Consider the following 17,179-nt stretch of genomic DNA (forward strand, 5'->3'; position numbering starts at 1 on the left):
ATGTCCAGGGAGGGGAGACTGGACCCCCATGTCCAGGGAGGGGAGACTGGACCCCCATGTCCAGGGAGGGGAGACTGGACCCCCATGTCCAGGGAGGGGAGACTGGACCCCCATGTCCAGGGATGGAGAGACTGGACCCCCATGTCCAGGGAGGGGAGACTGGACCCCCATGTCCAGGGAGGGGAGACTGGACCCCCATGTCCAGGGAGGGGAGACTGGACCCCCATGTCCAGGGAGGGGAGACTGGACCCCCATGTCCAGGGATGGAGAGACTGGACCCCCATGTCCAGGGAGGGGAGACTGGACCCCCATGTCCAGGGAGGGGAGACTGGACCCCCATGTCCAGGGATGGAGAGACTGGACCCCCATGTCCAGGGAGGGGAGACTGGACCCCCATGTCCAGGGAGGGGAGACTGGACCCCCATGTCCAGGGAGGGGAGACTGGACCCCCATGTCCAGGGAGGGGAGACTGGACCCCCATGTCCAGGGATGGAGAGACTGGACCCCCATGTCCAGGGAGGGGAGACTGGACCCCCATGTCCAGGGAGGGGAGACTGGACCCCCATGTCCAGGGAGGGGAGACTGGACCCCCATGTCCAGGGAGGGGAGACTGGACCCCCATGTCCAGGGAGGGGAGACTGGACCCCCATGTCCAGGGATGGAGAGACTGGACCCCCATGTCCAGGGAGGGGAGACTGGACCCCCATGTCCAGGGAGGGGAGACTGGACCCCCATGTCCAGGGAGGGGAGACTGGACCCCCATGTCCAGGGAGGGGAGACTGGACCCCCATGTCCAGGGATGGAGAGACTGGACCCCCATGTCCAGGGAGGGGAGACTGGACCCCCATGTCCAGGGAGGGGAGACTGGACCCCCATGTCCAGGGAGGGGAGACTGGACCCCCATGTCCAGGGATGGAGAGACTGGACCCCCATGTCCAGGGATGGAGAGACTGGACCCCCATGTCCAGGGAGGGGAGACTGGACCCCCATGTCCAGGGAGGGGAGACTGGACCCCCATGTCCAGGGAGGGGAGACTGGACCCCCATGTCCAGGGATGGGAGACTGGACCCCCATGTCCAGGGATGGAGAGACTGGACCCCCATGTCCAGGGAGGGGAGACTGGACCCCCATGTCCAGGGAGGGGAGACTGGACCCCCATGTCCAGTGATGGAGAGACTGGACCCCCATGTCCAGGGAGGGGAGACTGGACCCCCATGTCCAGGGAGGGGAGACTGGACCCCCATGTCCAGGGAGGGGAGACTGGACCCCCATGTCCAGGGAGGGGAGACTGGACCCCCATGTCCAGGGATGGAGAGACTGGACCCCCATGTCCAGGGAGGGGAGACTGGACCCCCATGTCCAGGGAGGGGAGACTGGACCCCCATGTCCAGGGAGGGGAGACTGGACCCCCATGTCCAGGGAGGGGAGACTGGACCCCCATGTCCAGGGATGGAGAGACTGGACCCCCATGTCCAGGGAGGGGAGACTGGACCCCCATGTCCAGGGAGGGGAGACTGGACCCCCATGTCCAGGGATGGAGAGACTGGACCCCCATGTCCAGGGAGGGGAGACTGGACCCCCATGTCCAGGGAGGGGAGACTGGACCCCCATGTCCAGGGAGGGGAGACTGGACCCCCATGTCCAGGGAGGGGAGACTGGACCCCCATGTCCAGGGAGGGGAGACTGGACCCCCATGTCCAGGGAGGGGAGACTGGACCCCCATGTCCAGGGAGGGGAGACTGGACCCCCATGTCCAGGGATGGAGAGACTGGACCCCCATGTCCAGGGAGGGGAGACTGGACCCCCATGTCCAGGGAGGGGAGACTGGACCCCCATGTCCAGGGAGGGGAGACTGGACCCCCATGTCCAGGGAGGGGAGACTGGACCCCCATGTCCAGGGAGGGGAGACTGGACCCCCATGTCCAGGGAGGGGAGACTGGACCCCCATGTCCAGGGAGGGGAGACTGGACCCCCATGTCCAGGGAGGGGAGACTAGACCCCCCAGTGCCGAGAAACGGCGAGGGCAGGAACAGGGCTGCCCCGCGCTGGCCGGTCCCCCGGGCGAAGAGCAGGTGCAGACCCCGAGGGCGCCCTGACGCCCCTGGCGGTTCCCAGAGATCAGCAAACTCCACCCCACCCGCCAGCTCTCGCGAGATCGGTCCGGAGATGGGAGGAACCATCATGAGAGTGGGACACGTTACTGGCCGGAGGACTCTCTGTGGCGGACCGACAGCAGGCCCGCCGGCGCCGGAAGTAGGACTTTTGCCGGAAGTGGACAATCGGGAGGCGCCGCCGGCCGCTGCCACGTCCTAAGCCGGGAGCTGCAGTCGCCGCCGCGATGGTGAGTGTCGGGTCCCCGACAGCTGGGGGCGGGGCGAGCGGCCCACGGCCACGGGTTCGAGGCCGATGGAGCCTGTGGCGGAGAAGGAGCCGGACCGCCCCGGGTGCCCGCTCGTCCCTTGGATTTTGAGCCCCGGCACCGCAGGGAAGGAGCCCGGAGGCACAGAGGAAGCTCCTGGGGTGCAATTCTTCCCTCTGTCTCTCTCTGTCTCTGTCTCAGATTGACATTGGAGGGTGGGGGGCAGGTGGAGGGGCGCCGACGGTGACGGCTGAGCCACTGGCCAAGAGCCCCCAGGCCTCACCCGCTTTGCGGGTGTCGGGGTGGGGAGCTGCGGGTGACGAGGCGCCCGGACTCCGCCCTTTGACCCCAGAACCCAGCCTGGTGCCCGGCCGCGTCCCCCACCCCGGGGCCTCCGCTGAGCCCGGCTGGGTGCTGGGTCCTGAGTGCTGGGTGCTGGGGGTCGGGGGTTTGGGGGTCCAGGTACGGCTCACCATGCTGCCACCGCCCTGGGCTTGAGCCCCGACTCGCACTGGGGCAGGCGGGGGAGGACCGTGCCCTCCCAAAGCTCACGGGCAGCCCAGAGGGACAGCGGCCGAGGCGGTGACTGTCCGTCTGTCCGGGTGGGCGCCGAGCCCCGGTCCCCTCAGCGGCCTCTCTGCTTCCAGGTGTCGGTGATCAACACCGTGGACACGTCCCACGAGGACATGATCGTGAGTGCCCCCCACCCCACGGGCAGGGCAGCCACCCACCAGGGGCACCGAGGGGCGGGTGTCGGGGTGAACAGGAGGTCGCGGGACCGGCTTCCTCCTCCCGCCCTCCCTGGCGGTCGGGCGGGGGCCCCCAGGAGCCTCCCCCCACGCTGCCATCCGACTGTCCTGCTCTCTCCTGTCCGGCAGCACGACGCCCAGATGGACTACTACGGCACCCGCCTGGCCACCTGCTCCTCCGACCGCTCCGTCAAGATCTTCGACGTGCGCAACGGCAGCCAGATCCTCGTGGCCGACCTCCGCGGGTGGGTGCTCCGCCATGTCCCTCGGGCGCCGGCAGGTCGGACCTTCCGCCTCCTGCAGGGCCTCCAGCTGCCCCTTGTCGGCCTCATTAGTTTTTACAGGGCTGAGACCCCGGGGCTCAGGGTGACCGACACCCTGCCCACCCTCCATGGGGCTCCCTGGGGGCTGTGCATGGTGCTGAGAGAGGAGAGACCCCACAGCCCTGCCCACCCTCCATGGGGCTCCCTGGGTGCTGTGCATGGTGCTGAGAGAGGAGAGACCCCACAGCCCTGCCCACCCTCCATGGGGCTCCCTGGGTGCTGTGCATGGTGCTGAGACAGGAGAGACCCCACAGCCCTGCCCACCCTCCATGGGGCTCCCTGGGGGCTGTGCATGGTGCTGAGACAGGAGAGACCCCACAGCCCTGCCCACCCTCCATGGGCTCCCTGGGGGCTGTGCATGGTGCTGAAAGAGGAAACACCCCATAGCCCTGCCCACCCTCCATGGGGCTCCCTGGGTGCTGTGCATGGTGCTGAGAGAGGAGGGAAGCCACAGTCCTGCCCAACCTCCATGGAGCTCCCAGGGTGCTGTGCATGGTGCTGAGAGAGGAGACACCCCACAGCCCTGCCCCAGTTTGCAGTCCCACCGCAGTGGCTGGAGCAGCGCCCCGCTTTCTGCACGACGTCACTGCAGGGCTGCCTGTGTGCTGGTGGCGGCCGTCCCTGGGGGTGGGGGGTGCGGGGACCCTTGTGTGGTTCTGATGCACACTTCTCCCGCAGTGAGTTAAGTGGCACCGGGCGCATCTCTGGGGGTGTCCACCCGCCTCTGGTGGGCTCTCTTGCCGGGTCTCATGGACGTCCGACGCAGACACCTCCCGCCCGCCGGCTGCTTGCCCCGCCCCCACGAGCATTGGCTTGGCCCGTCTGCTTGTCTGGTCCTGGCTCAGCTGGGGTGGCCGACCACTTCTCTGTGTTTGGTTTCGGGCTCCGACTCCGGCACGTCCGTGTGTCTGCGTCTGTCCTGGTCGGGAGGCGGCGTCCCTGCAGGGCTCTCTGGGAGGTTCCTGCGAGGCCGTCTTGATGGTGGCAAAGGCCCCGAGTGTCTGGATCTGACGAGGTGGCCCCCGGGCAGGGTGCCCGGGCTGGCAAGTGTGGTCTAGTACTTTGGCTTTCACTTTACCATCAGGCCTATCACTGGGGCTTCACGCCCGCACAGTGAATCCACCGATCCCTGTGACCAGCTTTCCCTTTTTCATTTTCTCTTGTTGTGAGGGAAAAGGTTAAGAGAGACGCCTGCAGGGCTGCTTCACTGCCCGTGACGTTTCTCCTCTGCAGGTGTGGGGTGGGGACTTGAACCTGGGTCCTTGGGCACAGCAGTAAGTGTGCTGTACCCAGTGCACCACCTCAGGCCTCTTACCTTTATTTTTATATTTTAAAGGTATTTTTATTTTACTGAGACACACAGATGTATAGACAAGAGGTGCCAGAGCCCTGCTCAGCTCTGGCTGACGGTGGTGCTGGGGATTGAACCCAGGACCTCAGAGCCTCGGGCAGGAAGGTCTCTGCAGAACTCCCTCAGGGTTTGCCCCTCGGGGGTGTTCTGCTCCTTCCTCTGTTGTCTACTGGCGCCTGGCCTGAGTTTGCCCCTTTCTTCCTTTCCCTGGTGGCCCGTGACCTTCAGTTTTGATGGTTTTACAGCAAAGTGTCTTGGTTTGGGTGTTTTGGGTCTGAAATTGGGGGCCTCAACCCCCTGGAGTGTGTTCTGAGCCGCCTGTGTGTGCGGCTGGTGCGGGGACCCCCACTCCACGCTTCTCAAAGTACAGGAAATGACGGGGGTAGCTCAGCTGGTGGGGGCAGGCTTCACACTCGGGCCTGGAGGGGCCTGGTTTCGAGCCCCCAGCCAGCACAGGAGAAGCTTCTTCCCCTGGGTGAGCAGTGCTGCGGAGCTCCCCTCCCCAACTTGAGGGCCTGTGGCAGGTCGGGGGCAGCTCGCCCAAGATGCACGCAGGGCACCGGGCACAACGCCTCCCGGGCGGTGGTGCTGCTGGGGCGGCTCCCAGGCGCTGGGAAGCCGAGTACCGGGACGCTCCTTTCGGCACGTCCAAGACCCGGGTTCAAGCCCCACCCCACCCCCGGTGCCACGGTCTCCCCTCCCTCGCCGCATCGGTAACACGGAGGCCGACCTCCCCGCCCGGGGGTGGGGGCAGGAGTGGTGGCCCCACCCGCAAGGCTCCGTAACCCGGATGGCGGGTGCCACCTGAGGGGGCCGCCTCCCGTCGGCATCCCTGGCAGCGCCGTGCAGCTCTGTCCCGGAGTCCCGGCTGACGGCGGCTTTGCTTCCCCCAGACACGAGGGCCCCGTGTGGCAGGTGGCCTGGGCGCACCCCATGTTTGGCAACATCCTGGCGTCCTGCTCCTACGACCGCAGGGTCGTCATCTGGAAGGAGGAGAACGGTGCCTGGGAGAAGACACACGAGCACGGGGGCCACGACTCCTCAGGTGCGGGCCGGGCGTCTGGTTGGGTTTGGAATATCCCTCCAGGGTCACCCGTTATGGTGGGCAGCGAGGGAGGACCCCTCTCAGACTGTGGCTGACAGAAACCCCAGTGCCCTCTGCTGACTCTCCTGGGCTTTTTTTATTATTATTTTTATTTTATATTCCCTTTTGTTGCCTTGTGGTTTATCATTGTTGTTATTGATGTCGTCATTGTTGGATAGGACAGAGAGAAATGGAGAGAGGAGGGGAAGACAGAGGGGGAGAGAAAGACAGACAGGATCCTTGAGCCGCTGCGCTGCGCCCGACTCCCCTTGGGCTTTTTGTCCCTGGAATATAGAGGCTGAATATAGAGGACTAGAATATAGAGGCTGAATATAGAGGGCTATAGAATATAGAGGCTGAGTGGTGGTGCACCCGGTAGAGTGCACAGTCGCTGTGCGTGAGGGCCTGGGCTCCAGCCCGTCCCTGCCTGCGTGGGAGGCTCCGCAGTGGTGAAGTAGAGCTGCAGGTGTGTCTCTGCTCCTCTGTCTACCCAGCATGTAAACACTAGGCAAGTGCAGCCAGTGGGGACTCAGTCTCGACCCCTCCTCCTGCAGTGAACTCCGTGTGCTGGGCCCCCCACGAGTACGGGCTGACCCTGGCCTGCGGGAGCTCGGACGGGGCCATCTCCCTGCTGTCCTACACCGGGGAAGGCCAGTGGGAGGTGAAGAAGATCAGCAACGCTCACAGCGTAAGTCCAGCAGGTGGCCGCCACGTCTCCTGTCTGAGGTCTGTCCCTGTGGATGCCATGGGGCTGGGTGCTCCTTTTGCTGGGTTGTAGACTAGTCCCCTCCTAGTCTGTGGCCTAACACTGCACACACATTGAGTCTGTTAGTTCTGTGGCTTCCCCCGTGTGTGTGGCGGGGTTGGGGGGGGGGGTACTGATTGGCATGGCGACTGATCAGCTTCCCCCGGCCGAGCATCCTCCAGAGCAGTCTGTCCAGGGAGTGGAGTCCGGCCTCACTCGGCTCTGGCGGGCGCGTCCCCCAAGGCTGCCGGTGATGGGCAGGTTTCCTCTGGACAACTGGGAGGAGAGTCCACCCGCAGATGTTCCAGCCACACGGCTGACTCCGTTTACCCGGAGGCTTAGACGGCTGAAGTCGAGGCTGCGCTCGTTCAGGGGTGGCAGCCGCAGAGGGAGCAGTGAGGCCTCCCTGCAGCAGCAGAGCCCCCGTGGGACATCACAGCAGGCGGCACCGACGGTGCAGGGCTGAGGCTCCACTTCCAGAACATTCGGTCACTTCAAGCCGTTGACGGGGAGAGGGAGCTGGAGCCGCGGCCAGGACTTGGGGAGGCCGTGTCGGGCCTTCCTGAGGTGGCTCTGGGGCAGGCGGGCTGAGGAGAACCAGAGCCGTTTGCGGCCGTGCTGGCTGCGGTCTCCCGGGACGTGGGGGCAGAAACTAAGGTGGGGAGCAGCTCAGCTGCGGGGGAGGACCATTGGGGTGAAGAGTTTTGTTCGTGGGAGTCGGGTGGTAGCGCAGCGGGTTATACGCACATGGTGCCAAGCACAAGGACCGGCATAAGGATCCCGGTTCGAGCCCCCGGCTCCCCACCTGCAGGGGAGTCGCTTCACAGGCGGTGAAGCAGGTCTGCAGGTGTCTGTCTTTCTCTCCCCCCTGTCTTCCCCTCCTCTCTCCATTTCTCTCTGTCCTGTCCAACAACGACAACAGTGGTAAGGATAAAAAATAGCAATAAGGGCAACAAAATAATGGGGGGAAATGGCCTCCAGGAGCAGTGAATTAATTGTGGTGCAGGCACTGAGCCCCAGCGATAACCCTGAAGGCAAAAAAAAAAAAGTTTTGTTCACGAGAGAAAGCAGAGCTGCTGCCTGGCACACACGGTGCAGGGGGGCGCTGGGGCCTGGTGCTTTTCAGCCTGCTTCTCCCGCCTCCCCCGGGAGCGGCCAAGGGCTGTGACGGCTCTCCCGGGGCTGCAGCTCGTTTCTTGGCCGCAAGAGGGATCCAGGGTGCCCCGTTAAGTGTGTCGGGATTCCCGGTTGCTGGGGCCGGGGCCGGGAGGTCCTGGCAGCCCCTCATGTTGCACCCCCTCCCCAGATTGGCTGCAATGCCGTCAGCTGGGCCCCCGCCGTGGTCCCAGGCAGCCTCGTTGACCAGCCGTCAGGACAGAAGCCCAACTACATCAAGAAGTTCGCTTCTGGCGGCTGCGACAACCTCATCAAGCTGTGGAGGTGAGCCGGGGGGCAGGGGGGAGCCCCTGCCGAGCCCCCAGCCCAGGGTGCAGGGGAGGAGGGTGGAGGCGGGAGCCGCCTGCTGGACCGCCCTGCCCCCAGGGAGGAGAATGGCCAGTGGAAGGAGGAGCAGAAGCTGGAGGCGCACAGCGACTGGGTGCGTGACGTGGCATGGGCCCCGTCCATCGGCCTGCCCACCAGCACCATCGCCAGCTGCTCCCAGGTGAGCCGTCCCAGGGCTCTTCCCAGACACCTCAAGGCCCAAGGACGGGCCCTGGCGACATGCCAGCATTCCAGATTAAGCCCCTTCCCATCCATCGGCGGGGGGGAGCGGGGTGCTGGGCCATGGGCAGGGGCTGAGGGGCCCGCTGCCACTTGTGCACAGGATGGCCGCGTGTTCATCTGGACCTGCGAGGACGCCGCAGCCAACACGTGGTCCCCTCGGCTGCTGCACAAGTTCAGCGACGTCGTGTGGCACGTGAGCTGGTCCATCGCCGCCAACATCCTGGCCGTTTCGGGTGGTGACAACAAGGTGCAGAGCTGTTGAGGCCGGCAGTGGGTGGGCCCCCCGGGAGAGCCCCACCCGCCGACGCTCACAGCCGTGGGTCCCGCCTGCAGGTGACCCTGTGGAAGCAGGCGGCAGATGGCCGGTGGGTCTGCATCAGCGACGTCAACAAGGGCCAGGGCTCCGCAGCCGCCACCGAGAGCCAGCAGAACGAGCAGTGACGGGCTGGCAGCGCTCAGGAGACGCCGAGTGACCTTGGAGTCTGGGGCCATCTTGACGTACCTCTGGGGGGTTGTTTTCAGAGTCAATAAACTCACATTGCTTAAGATTCCTGCTGCTGCACTGTCCTGAGCCAGCAGCTGCAGCACACGGGCCGCCCCTCCCACCCCGTGCAGGCACGGGACAGACACCAGGACGGTGGCCCGCGTCCCCTCGGACCTTTGACAGCACACAGGTGGCAGGCGTCTGCCCGGACTCAGGAGAGGCTGCGGGTGTCTGAGCCAGCGCAGGCCGCCCACCTGGGCTCAGGGCATGGACCCCAGTCCCCGGTCCTCAAGGCAGTTTGGGTGGTGGTACGGAGAATGGGGCCAGGTCCGAGGACTTCCGGGAAATAAACGGAGCTGGGTCAGAGCTCGCTCGGCCTCCCGCGGCCCAGTGCCAGCCACCTCTGCCGCCAGCCGCCTCTCCTCAGCAGGCCAGCCCCTGCTCCCCCACATCAGCCTCGGTGGACAGAGGCCTGCGGGCCAGAGGCTCTGTGCCCGCCCACCCACCCGCCTTCTCTGCCGGCCCTGGGCAGCCAGGGGGTCACAGCAGTCTGGGCACAGGACACCACCCCAACAGTCAAGGCAGCGGTGACCCGTCAGCCATGGCGAGCCGGTGGAGGGGCGGGGGCGCCCATCCCCAGAGTCACGCTCTGCTTAGGGCCCAAGGCCAGTGGAGATGAGAGGTGCCGTCTGGGTACAGGGTCAGATCCCGGGGCGGGGACGCAGCCCTGGCCACGCCTCACCGCCAGGGGTGGTGTTTATGGTCCCCTGAATCTAACACGGCCTTCCTGGAGTTGACAGTAGGAGACTCCACCTGCACAGCCCAGGTTCGAGCCCGGTCTGGAGGAAGCTCTGGGGCTGGGGTCTCTCCACTGTCTGCCTCTGCTTCTGAAGAAAAAGGTGCAGATGGCACAAAGGTTTGTGTTTATAGGGAAGTGGAGAAGGAGACTCACTCTGCCACAAGTAGTGGCTACAGGAAATACCCCTGACATAGGCAGGCAGGAACGCTCAGGACCAGGCAGTGGCGCACCTGGTTAGGTGCTCACATCACAAAGCAGAAGGACCCAGGTTCAAGCCCCTGGTCCCCACCTGCAGGGGGAAGCTTCATGAGTGGTGAAGCAGGGCTGCCAGTATCTCTCCCTTGCCCCTTCCCCCTCTTGATTTCTGTTTCTATCCATTAATTAAAATATTAAAGGAGGGAGTCGGGCAGTAGCACAGTGGGTTAAGCACAGATGGCGCAAAGCGCAAGGACCGGCCTAAGGATCCCGGTTCGAGCCTCAGACGGTTACGCTTGCACCAGAGCAAAGCCCAACACACTTGAAAGGGCACAAGACGCAGCAGCAAACACAAAAGCCAGTAATAAAAATATTAAAAATAGGGGGCCGGGCGGTGGCGCACCTGGTTAAGTGCACACATTACAGTGTGCAAAGACCCGGGTTCAATCCCCTGGTTCCCACCTGCAGGGGGAAAGCTTCACAGTGGTGAAGCAGGGCTGCAGGTGTCTGTCTCTTTCCCTCTCTATCTCCCCCTCCTCTCAATTTCTCTGTCTCTAGCCAATAATAAATAAAAATACTAAAAAAATTATATATTAAAAATAAAAGTGGTGTCAGCATCCAGCCCAGGACAGTCAGGCGTGGGGTTCAAGATGGCCACACAAGGGCGGAGGGTAGATAGTATAATGGTTCTGCAAACAGAATCCTGCCTGAGGCTCCAAAGTCCCAGGTTCAATCCCCCGCACCACCATTAACCAGAGCTGTTTAACAGTGCTCTGGTAAAAATAGAAAGGAAAAGATGGCCGCACAAAGACCCAGAGCCCCACTTCCTCCACAGCTCTGCGCACACAAAAGCCACAAACCGTCAGCAGCAACCCCCCTCACATCGGATGGATGAAAACTGCCCTGAGGAAACGGCTCTGACAGACAGTCACAAGCCTCACAACACCTCCGGCCAAGGGGACGCAGATCCTGGAGAGGGGTTCCCGACCACACAGGGCTCCCCGGCTTTGCAGGTGAGCACCTGAGAGAAGCCAGACCACCTGTCCTAGAACACAGGCAGAGGCCCAGCTACGGGGGAGCTTCCGGGGCAGTGAACCTGGTCTGCACGTGTCTGTCTTCCTTCTGCTTCCCCATCCAACTCAACTTCCATCCAAGCAAATAAAATAGGAAGAAAATGGCCACCAGGAGCAGTGGGTTCAGAGTGCAGGCACCCAGCACTAACCCTGGGGGCAAATAAAAAGCGGGGTGGAGGAAGACCCAGCATCAGAGGCCCCAGCCTCCACAAGCAATATTTGTGCAAGTGAACAGCCAGCTTGGCGAGCTGTGTGTCTAGCAAGCAAACGAGAGCTTGTAGAGCTCAAGGGGGCGTGCGCCTTACAATGCATGAGGACCAGGGTTCAGGCCCCGCTCCCCCCCTGCTGGGGGTGGCTTCAGAAGCAGCAAACGGGGGCTGCGGGTGTCTTACTTTGTCTCCTACTTTCACCTCCATTTCTACCTCTATCAAAAATTAAATATTTTTTAAACCTTTTACACACAGCAGGGCCTTCTGGGGTGCCGCCCCCACGCTGACCCCCACTCTGCTTCCTGGATGCTAGGACACGAGGGCCGGCAGCCCCCCGCCTCTCCCGACAGCAGGCCCTCGAGCTCTTATCTAAGATCAACACCGAGTCTCGGCTCCCCAGGACTCTGGGCAGGGCCCCCAGGCTTCGTGCCTCCATGGCATCCTGGTCACCATGGCTAGCGGCGGGGATGGAGGGGCCTACATGGTGGCCGTGATGGTGCTGTTTCTGCGGGATGTGCCGCCTCTGAGCCCAGCCTCCTGACTCCTCCACGGGCGGCCCTCTGGCCCAGGTTCAGGCTGCCGCCCAGGAGAGGCCTCCAACCTGCCTGCTGCTCCAAGGCCCGGCCTCCTTGTCCAAGAGCCGTGGGTGGCCTCCCCCACCCACCCACCCAGAGGGTCTGCGCCCCTGCAAGGCCATGGGTGGCCTGGCCCTGATGACCTTCCAGGTCTTTCCGTGACATGACACCACCCTGGCCTTCTGCTCTCTGCCATCCACGCCTTCCAGTCACCCGGCTCACACACCATCTCTCTGGGGAGATGGCCCCTCATGGCCCTGTTCCAGCTCCCCGCCCACCTCTCTGGGAGCCCCTGGGAGCGACGACCCCGAAATGCTACAGCCCACGTGGGGGCAGGTCACACGCTCCTCCGTGTCACTCCCGAGCAGCCAGCAGGACCCCAGAACTCCTGGCATGGCACGTGTGGCACCCTGCGGGCCTGGCACAGAGACGCCCGACCCCTCTGTACACTCATCACCAACACCAGACTCCCATCTGCATGCCGACAGCTTGACTCCTGGAGCCACAGGGCCTGACAGGTGGGGCCTGGGATCTGCCGGCAAGGCGACACGAGCAAGATACTGTCACAGAAAGCTCCGGAACAGCGAGGGCCCCAGCAATGGGGAAGACTGTTTTCAAACACTGCTAAGCTGTCCAGTGGCATAATGAGGTCAACAACTCATCCAACAGAAGATAGACAGACAGACAGACAGATGGATGGATAGATACGGCCCAAAGGAGCTGAACAGGCATTTTCCCTGGAGAACAGGAGCAAACCAACAGCCAGTGGGTCCCCAGGAGAGGCCCTGAGTGGTGACAGTGGACAGACATGAGGACCACAGTGGGACAGCCTCTTGCTGACAGAGGAACTGACACACCAGATGTGGGGGGGGGCTGCTCAGTGAGGCTGGGATTGCTGTGACAACAGCAGGGGTGATCCAAATGGCTGGCCCAGCCACTCTCCACAGCCACCTGGTCACCTCCGCAGGAGACAGGACCACCAGCTGCACTGCAGGGCATGGACGGACACATCTTCCACCAGCTGCACTGCAGGGCGTGGACGGACACATTTTCCACCAGCTGCACTGCAGGGCGTGGACGGACACATCTTTCTGACAGGCACGTGTTTACAGGAGACAAGTCAGAGCAACAACCCAGAGTCCATGGATGGATGAAGAAGCCGGTATACATGCCCACAAGTGAATATTATATAGCCGTGAAAAGGATTTATAAGGGCCAGGCAGTGGCGCATCGAATTAAGTGCATAAAGACCCAGGCTCAAGCCCCTGCTCCCCACCTGCAGATAGGAAGCTTTTAGAAGCTGTGAGCCAGGGCTCCTTGGAGTCTCGATCTCCTCTTGCTCCTCTGTTTGTCTCTATCCAAAATAAAAGGTGCACTTTAACTAAGTAACCTTAGTCTCTCCACAGACCTTGAAGCTTCACACTGCAGGGATGAGTCAGAGAATGGCCAGTGCCGTGGCTGCGTGTTTACTGCCATGTGGGCTCAAAAACCCCAGAGCCTGGGGCGGAGGGTAGACAGCATAATGGTTATGCAAACACTCTCATGCTGGAGGCTCCAGAGTCCCAGGTTCAATCCCCACACCACCATAAGCCAGAGCTGAGCAGTGCTCTGGTTAAAAAAAAAACTCATGGAGTTGGGTGGAAGCGCAGTGGGTTAAGCGCATGTGGCACAAAGCACAAGGACCAGCAGAAGGATCCCGGTTCGAGCCCCCGGCTCCCCACCTGCAGGGGAGTCGCTTCACAGGCAGTGAAGCAGGTCTGCAGGTGTCTATCTTTCTCTCCCCCTCTGTCTTCCCCTCCTCTCTCCATTTCTCTCTGTCCTATCCAACAACAACGACATCAATAACAACAATAATAACTACAACAATAAAACAAGGGCAACAAAAGGGAATAAATATAAAAAAAGAAAAAAACCCAGAGCCTGTGGCTGCCTGAGGGGGATGGGGGCTGGGGGAGAGTGGGTGAAGAGGAGAGTTGAGGGGAGAAAAAGGCACCCGCTCTCCCTCCTTCCCTCTCTCCTCCCTCCCAGAGCCACAGGAGGCCCAGTTCAGCTCTGAAGGGCCTGACTGGGGGTGGGGGGGAGGCAGGACCAGGGCAGGTGGACAACCAGCACAGGAAGAGCCCCTGACCACATCCAACTGACAGGGAGGGGGCCGGGTCAGAGCCGAGCAGCTGGTAAGGTCCCCATCACCCACATGCCTCCAGGGCAACCAGCACCTCCCCCAGGCATCTGGCCCGTGCTGGGATTCCCCCCACACCACCTGCCCAGGGCTGAGCACCCCCAGTCCCAGAGGCGGGGACCCACCCACAGCAAACACGGCTCCCTATATAAGCTCCACGTGGCCGTGGGGCACCACCGCTGCCAGGAAGCCAAGGTAGGTGCTTGGCTCTGGGGAAGCAGGTCTGGCCGGATAAGGTCACACCAGGCCCAGGAGCCCCAGGACTCTGCTTGTCCCTGTAAGAATCTTGGGAGCTGGATGAGTAGCTCACCTGGGAGGGAGCCTGCTTTGCTGCTCAGTGCGCCAGTTTGCAGCCTGGAGCCTTCACTCTGGAGGAAGCGTGGTCTCTGGTCTCTCCTCTCTTAGCACCATGCACAGCACCTAGGGAGCCCCATGGAGGGTGGGCAGAGCTGTGGGCTCTCTCCTCTCTCAGCACCATGCACAGCACCCAGGGAGCCCCATGGAGGGTGGGCAGGGTTGTGGGGTATCTCCTCTCTCAGCACCATGCACAGCACCCAGGGAGCCCCATGGAGGGTGAGCAGAGCTGTGGGGTCTCTCCTCTCTCAGCACCATGGACAGCACCCAGGGAGCCCCATGGAGGGTGGGCAGGGCTATGGGGTGTCTCCTCTCTCAACACCATGCACAGCACCCAGGGAGCCCCATGGAGGGTGGGCAGGGCTGTGGGGGTCTCTCCTCTCTCAGCACCCTGCACAGCACCCTGGGAGCCCCATGGAGGGTAGGAAGGGCCTAGGTTGGAGGCAAGGAGAAGCAGCCTGCCCCAGGGGTCTCCCCGTCCTCGGGTTCCAAGTGGTGGAGAGCCCGCAGACACCCTCCCTGCTTGTCTCCACCAGCTGCAGCCATGCTGTCCCCAGCTGCCGCCTGTCGCCTGCTGCTGCTGGGGGCACTGTGTATGGACCTGGCCGCGGCAGGTTCCAGCTTCCTGAGCCCCGAGCACCAGAAGGGGCAGGTGAGACACCCCCCAGCCCCACCTTGGGGCACAGTATGCCCCAAGGGGCCCATCTGAGGACCAGCCTCCCTGTCCCTTCCCAGCAGAGAAAGGAGCCCAAGAAGCCGCCCGGCAAAGTGCAGCCGCGAGCCCTGGAGGGCTGGCTCCGCCAGGAAGAGGGGGTCCAGGACACGGAGGACGAGCTGGAGATCAGGGTGGGTGCCCTGTGGGGGTGGGGAGCCCTGGACACGGGATGGCCGGGAAATAGAAGGCCCAGGGGGGTCTTTTCTATTTTTATTTATAAAAAGGAAACACTGACAAGACCATAGGATAAGAGGGGTACAACTCCACACAATTCCCACCACCAGATCTCCGTATCCCATCGCCTCCCCTGATAGCTTTCCTATTCTTTATCCCTCTGGGAGTATGGACCCAGAGACATTGTGGGATGCAGAGGGTGGAAGGTCTGGCTTCTGTAATTGCTTCCCCGCTGAACACAGGCACTGACAGGTCGATCCATACTCCCAGCCTGCCTCTCTCTTTCCCTAGTGGGGAAGGGCTCTGGGGAAGCGGGGCTCCAGGACACATTGGTAGGGTCAGCTGTCCAGGGAAGTCTGGTTGTAGCATGCTGGCATCTGGACCCTGGTGGCTGAAAAGGGTAGGGGATTCCTAAGGCGGGACTTGCCAGCCCGGAGCCAGAGGCGACACTGGGGTGGACCGCCAGGAAGGGTCACTGCAGACAGCTGGTTGCCCAGGGCCTTGCCAGGGACACACGAGCCTTGGGCCAGCACCCTGCTGCCCAGGGGGTCGGCACAGAGAAGACTTAGCTCACATCACCTTCCCAGGGGCAGGCCAAGGCCGGCTGACAGTGGACCTGGGGGAGACAGGAGGGCAGAGCACCGGGGCACGTGGCCTCCACCTCAGCCAACCTGCTTCACGGGGCCACAGCTGAATGTACCGGGAGGGCCGAGGGGCCACTTGGCAGAGCTGGAGGGCATCACAGACAGCCTCTTCGGATGCTGAGAGTTAGCTGTTGGCCGTGGGCATCCTTCGTGAGGCCCTGGGACTGTACCCAGGCACACTGAACAATGAGATGGAGGTGGGGGGCAGAGTGAAGGCGGCAGAGCTGACACCCCAGCCCCGCCAGGTGGCCTCTAACCCAGTCCCCCCCTCCAGTTCAGCGCCCCCTTTGACGTGGGGCTCAGGCTGTCGGGGGCACAGTACGAGCAGCATGGCGAGGCCCTGCGCGAGATCCTCCAGGACGTGCTCTGGGAAGAGGCCAGAGGTGAGGGCTGAGGCAGGTGCCGTGCAAGCCCACCACGGTACAGCGCCCCCAACCCAAGACGAGCCACCCATGCCCACGAGGGCCGGGGGGGCTGAGAGCCCGGCCTAATGCCTCAGCTGGTGTCGGGGCTCAGGGAGCCCCATTTCTGTGAGGCGGCCTGCAGGGACTTGGCCCCAGGCAAAGTTCAGTCGGGCGGAGGGCCAGCTCCTGCTACTAGGGGTGTCGTTAGCCTGCAAACAGGGCCCCCCCCACCCCACCAGCCACAGCACCCAGGGCCATCAGGGGAGGTGTGCAAGCAGCCCCCAGTCCCCCCCACACCACCTCTGCTTCACCACGTTGGCGGAGGGCTCTCTGATGGGCAGGGCAGTTGCCTGACTGACCTCTCGCTTTCCAGGGAGCCCGCATGACAAGTGACCCCCCCAACAGTGCCTGCCTGTGTGCCCCTCCATAGGCCCCACACCGTGGGGGAATAAACAGTCTGCCTGCACACCAGCTCTCTGTGGGTCACTCACAGCAAAGGCCGCGCCAGCAGGGCCCTGGGCAGCAGAGGGGAGGTGCGTGCTGGGCGGGTGGCGAGGTCCATGTCAAGGGGGCAGGGCGGTCAGCCTCGGGGTCCATGGCTGGACACTCCGGAGCAGATGGTGCTGGGAGAGGGGGTGGGCATCCAGTGGGGGTGGCAGAGTGGACATGGACTCCCTGCAGTCACGTGCCAGCGCGTCCAGTCCCAACGTGCCCTGGAGCAACGCTGGTCCTATCGAGACCCCCAGACTGGGACAAGGCTCAGCACCCCTCCACCCTACCCCCGCTGCTGCAGCTGGAGCAGGATTGCACGCTCACACAAGGGAGCAGGACAGACACAGGACAAGGCTGCCCCTTCCCTCCCCTCCCCCAGCATGAGCCCAGAGCCCAGGGAACAGCACTGACCCATCTCAGGGGCTGCCCGACCATGTGACCAAAGTGGCTTGCATCCAAGTCCACCCTCCCCACAGCAGTGCTCCTGGGCACCTCACAGCCCAGCCCGAGACGTGCCGTCACCTCCAAGGGTCGACAGGCTGAGGG

General features: G+C 63.2%; 2 protein-coding genes across 4 annotated transcripts; both read left to right on the forward strand.

Moving 5' to 3' along the window:
* Positions 1-2,228: 2,228 nt before the first annotated feature.
* On the forward strand, positions 2,229-8,884 carry SEC13 (SEC13 homolog, nuclear pore and COPII coat complex component). Of its 2 annotated transcripts, none has more exons than XM_016185537.2 (9): positions 2,229-2,341; positions 3,007-3,051; positions 3,238-3,353; positions 5,676-5,827; positions 6,421-6,554; positions 7,918-8,051; positions 8,154-8,274; positions 8,437-8,583; positions 8,670-8,884. In XM_016185537.2, the coding sequence occupies exons 1-9, from the start codon at positions 2,339-2,341 to the stop codon at positions 8,775-8,777; spliced, it is 960 nt and encodes a 319-aa protein (XP_016041023.1). In that variant the 5' UTR covers positions 2,229-2,338; the 3' UTR covers positions 8,778-8,884. The 2 variants fall into 2 exon arrangements, with proteins under 2 accessions (XP_016041023.1, XP_060036704.1); XM_060180721.1 differs by lacking the exon at positions 2,229-2,341 and adding an exon at positions 2,449-2,661.
* Positions 8,885-14,748: 5,864 nt separating this feature from the next.
* GHRL (ghrelin and obestatin prepropeptide) lies at positions 14,749-16,177 on the forward strand. 2 transcript variants are annotated; one of them, XM_060180234.1, is made up of 3 exons: positions 14,749-14,856; positions 14,940-15,050; positions 16,012-16,177. In XM_060180234.1, the coding sequence occupies exons 1-3, from the start codon at positions 14,749-14,751 to the stop codon at positions 16,129-16,131; spliced, it is 339 nt and encodes a 112-aa protein (XP_060036217.1). In that variant the 3' UTR covers positions 16,132-16,177. The 2 variants fall into 2 exon arrangements, with proteins under 2 accessions (XP_060036217.1, XP_060036218.1); XM_060180235.1 differs by having other exon boundaries at positions 14,943-15,050.
* Positions 16,178-17,179: the final 1,002 nt, after the last annotated feature.

This window comes from Erinaceus europaeus, chromosome 21 (genome assembly GCF_950295315.1).
Source record: "Erinaceus europaeus chromosome 21, mEriEur2.1, whole genome shotgun sequence".
Taxonomy (NCBI): Eukaryota; Metazoa; Chordata; class Mammalia; order Eulipotyphla; family Erinaceidae; genus Erinaceus; species Erinaceus europaeus.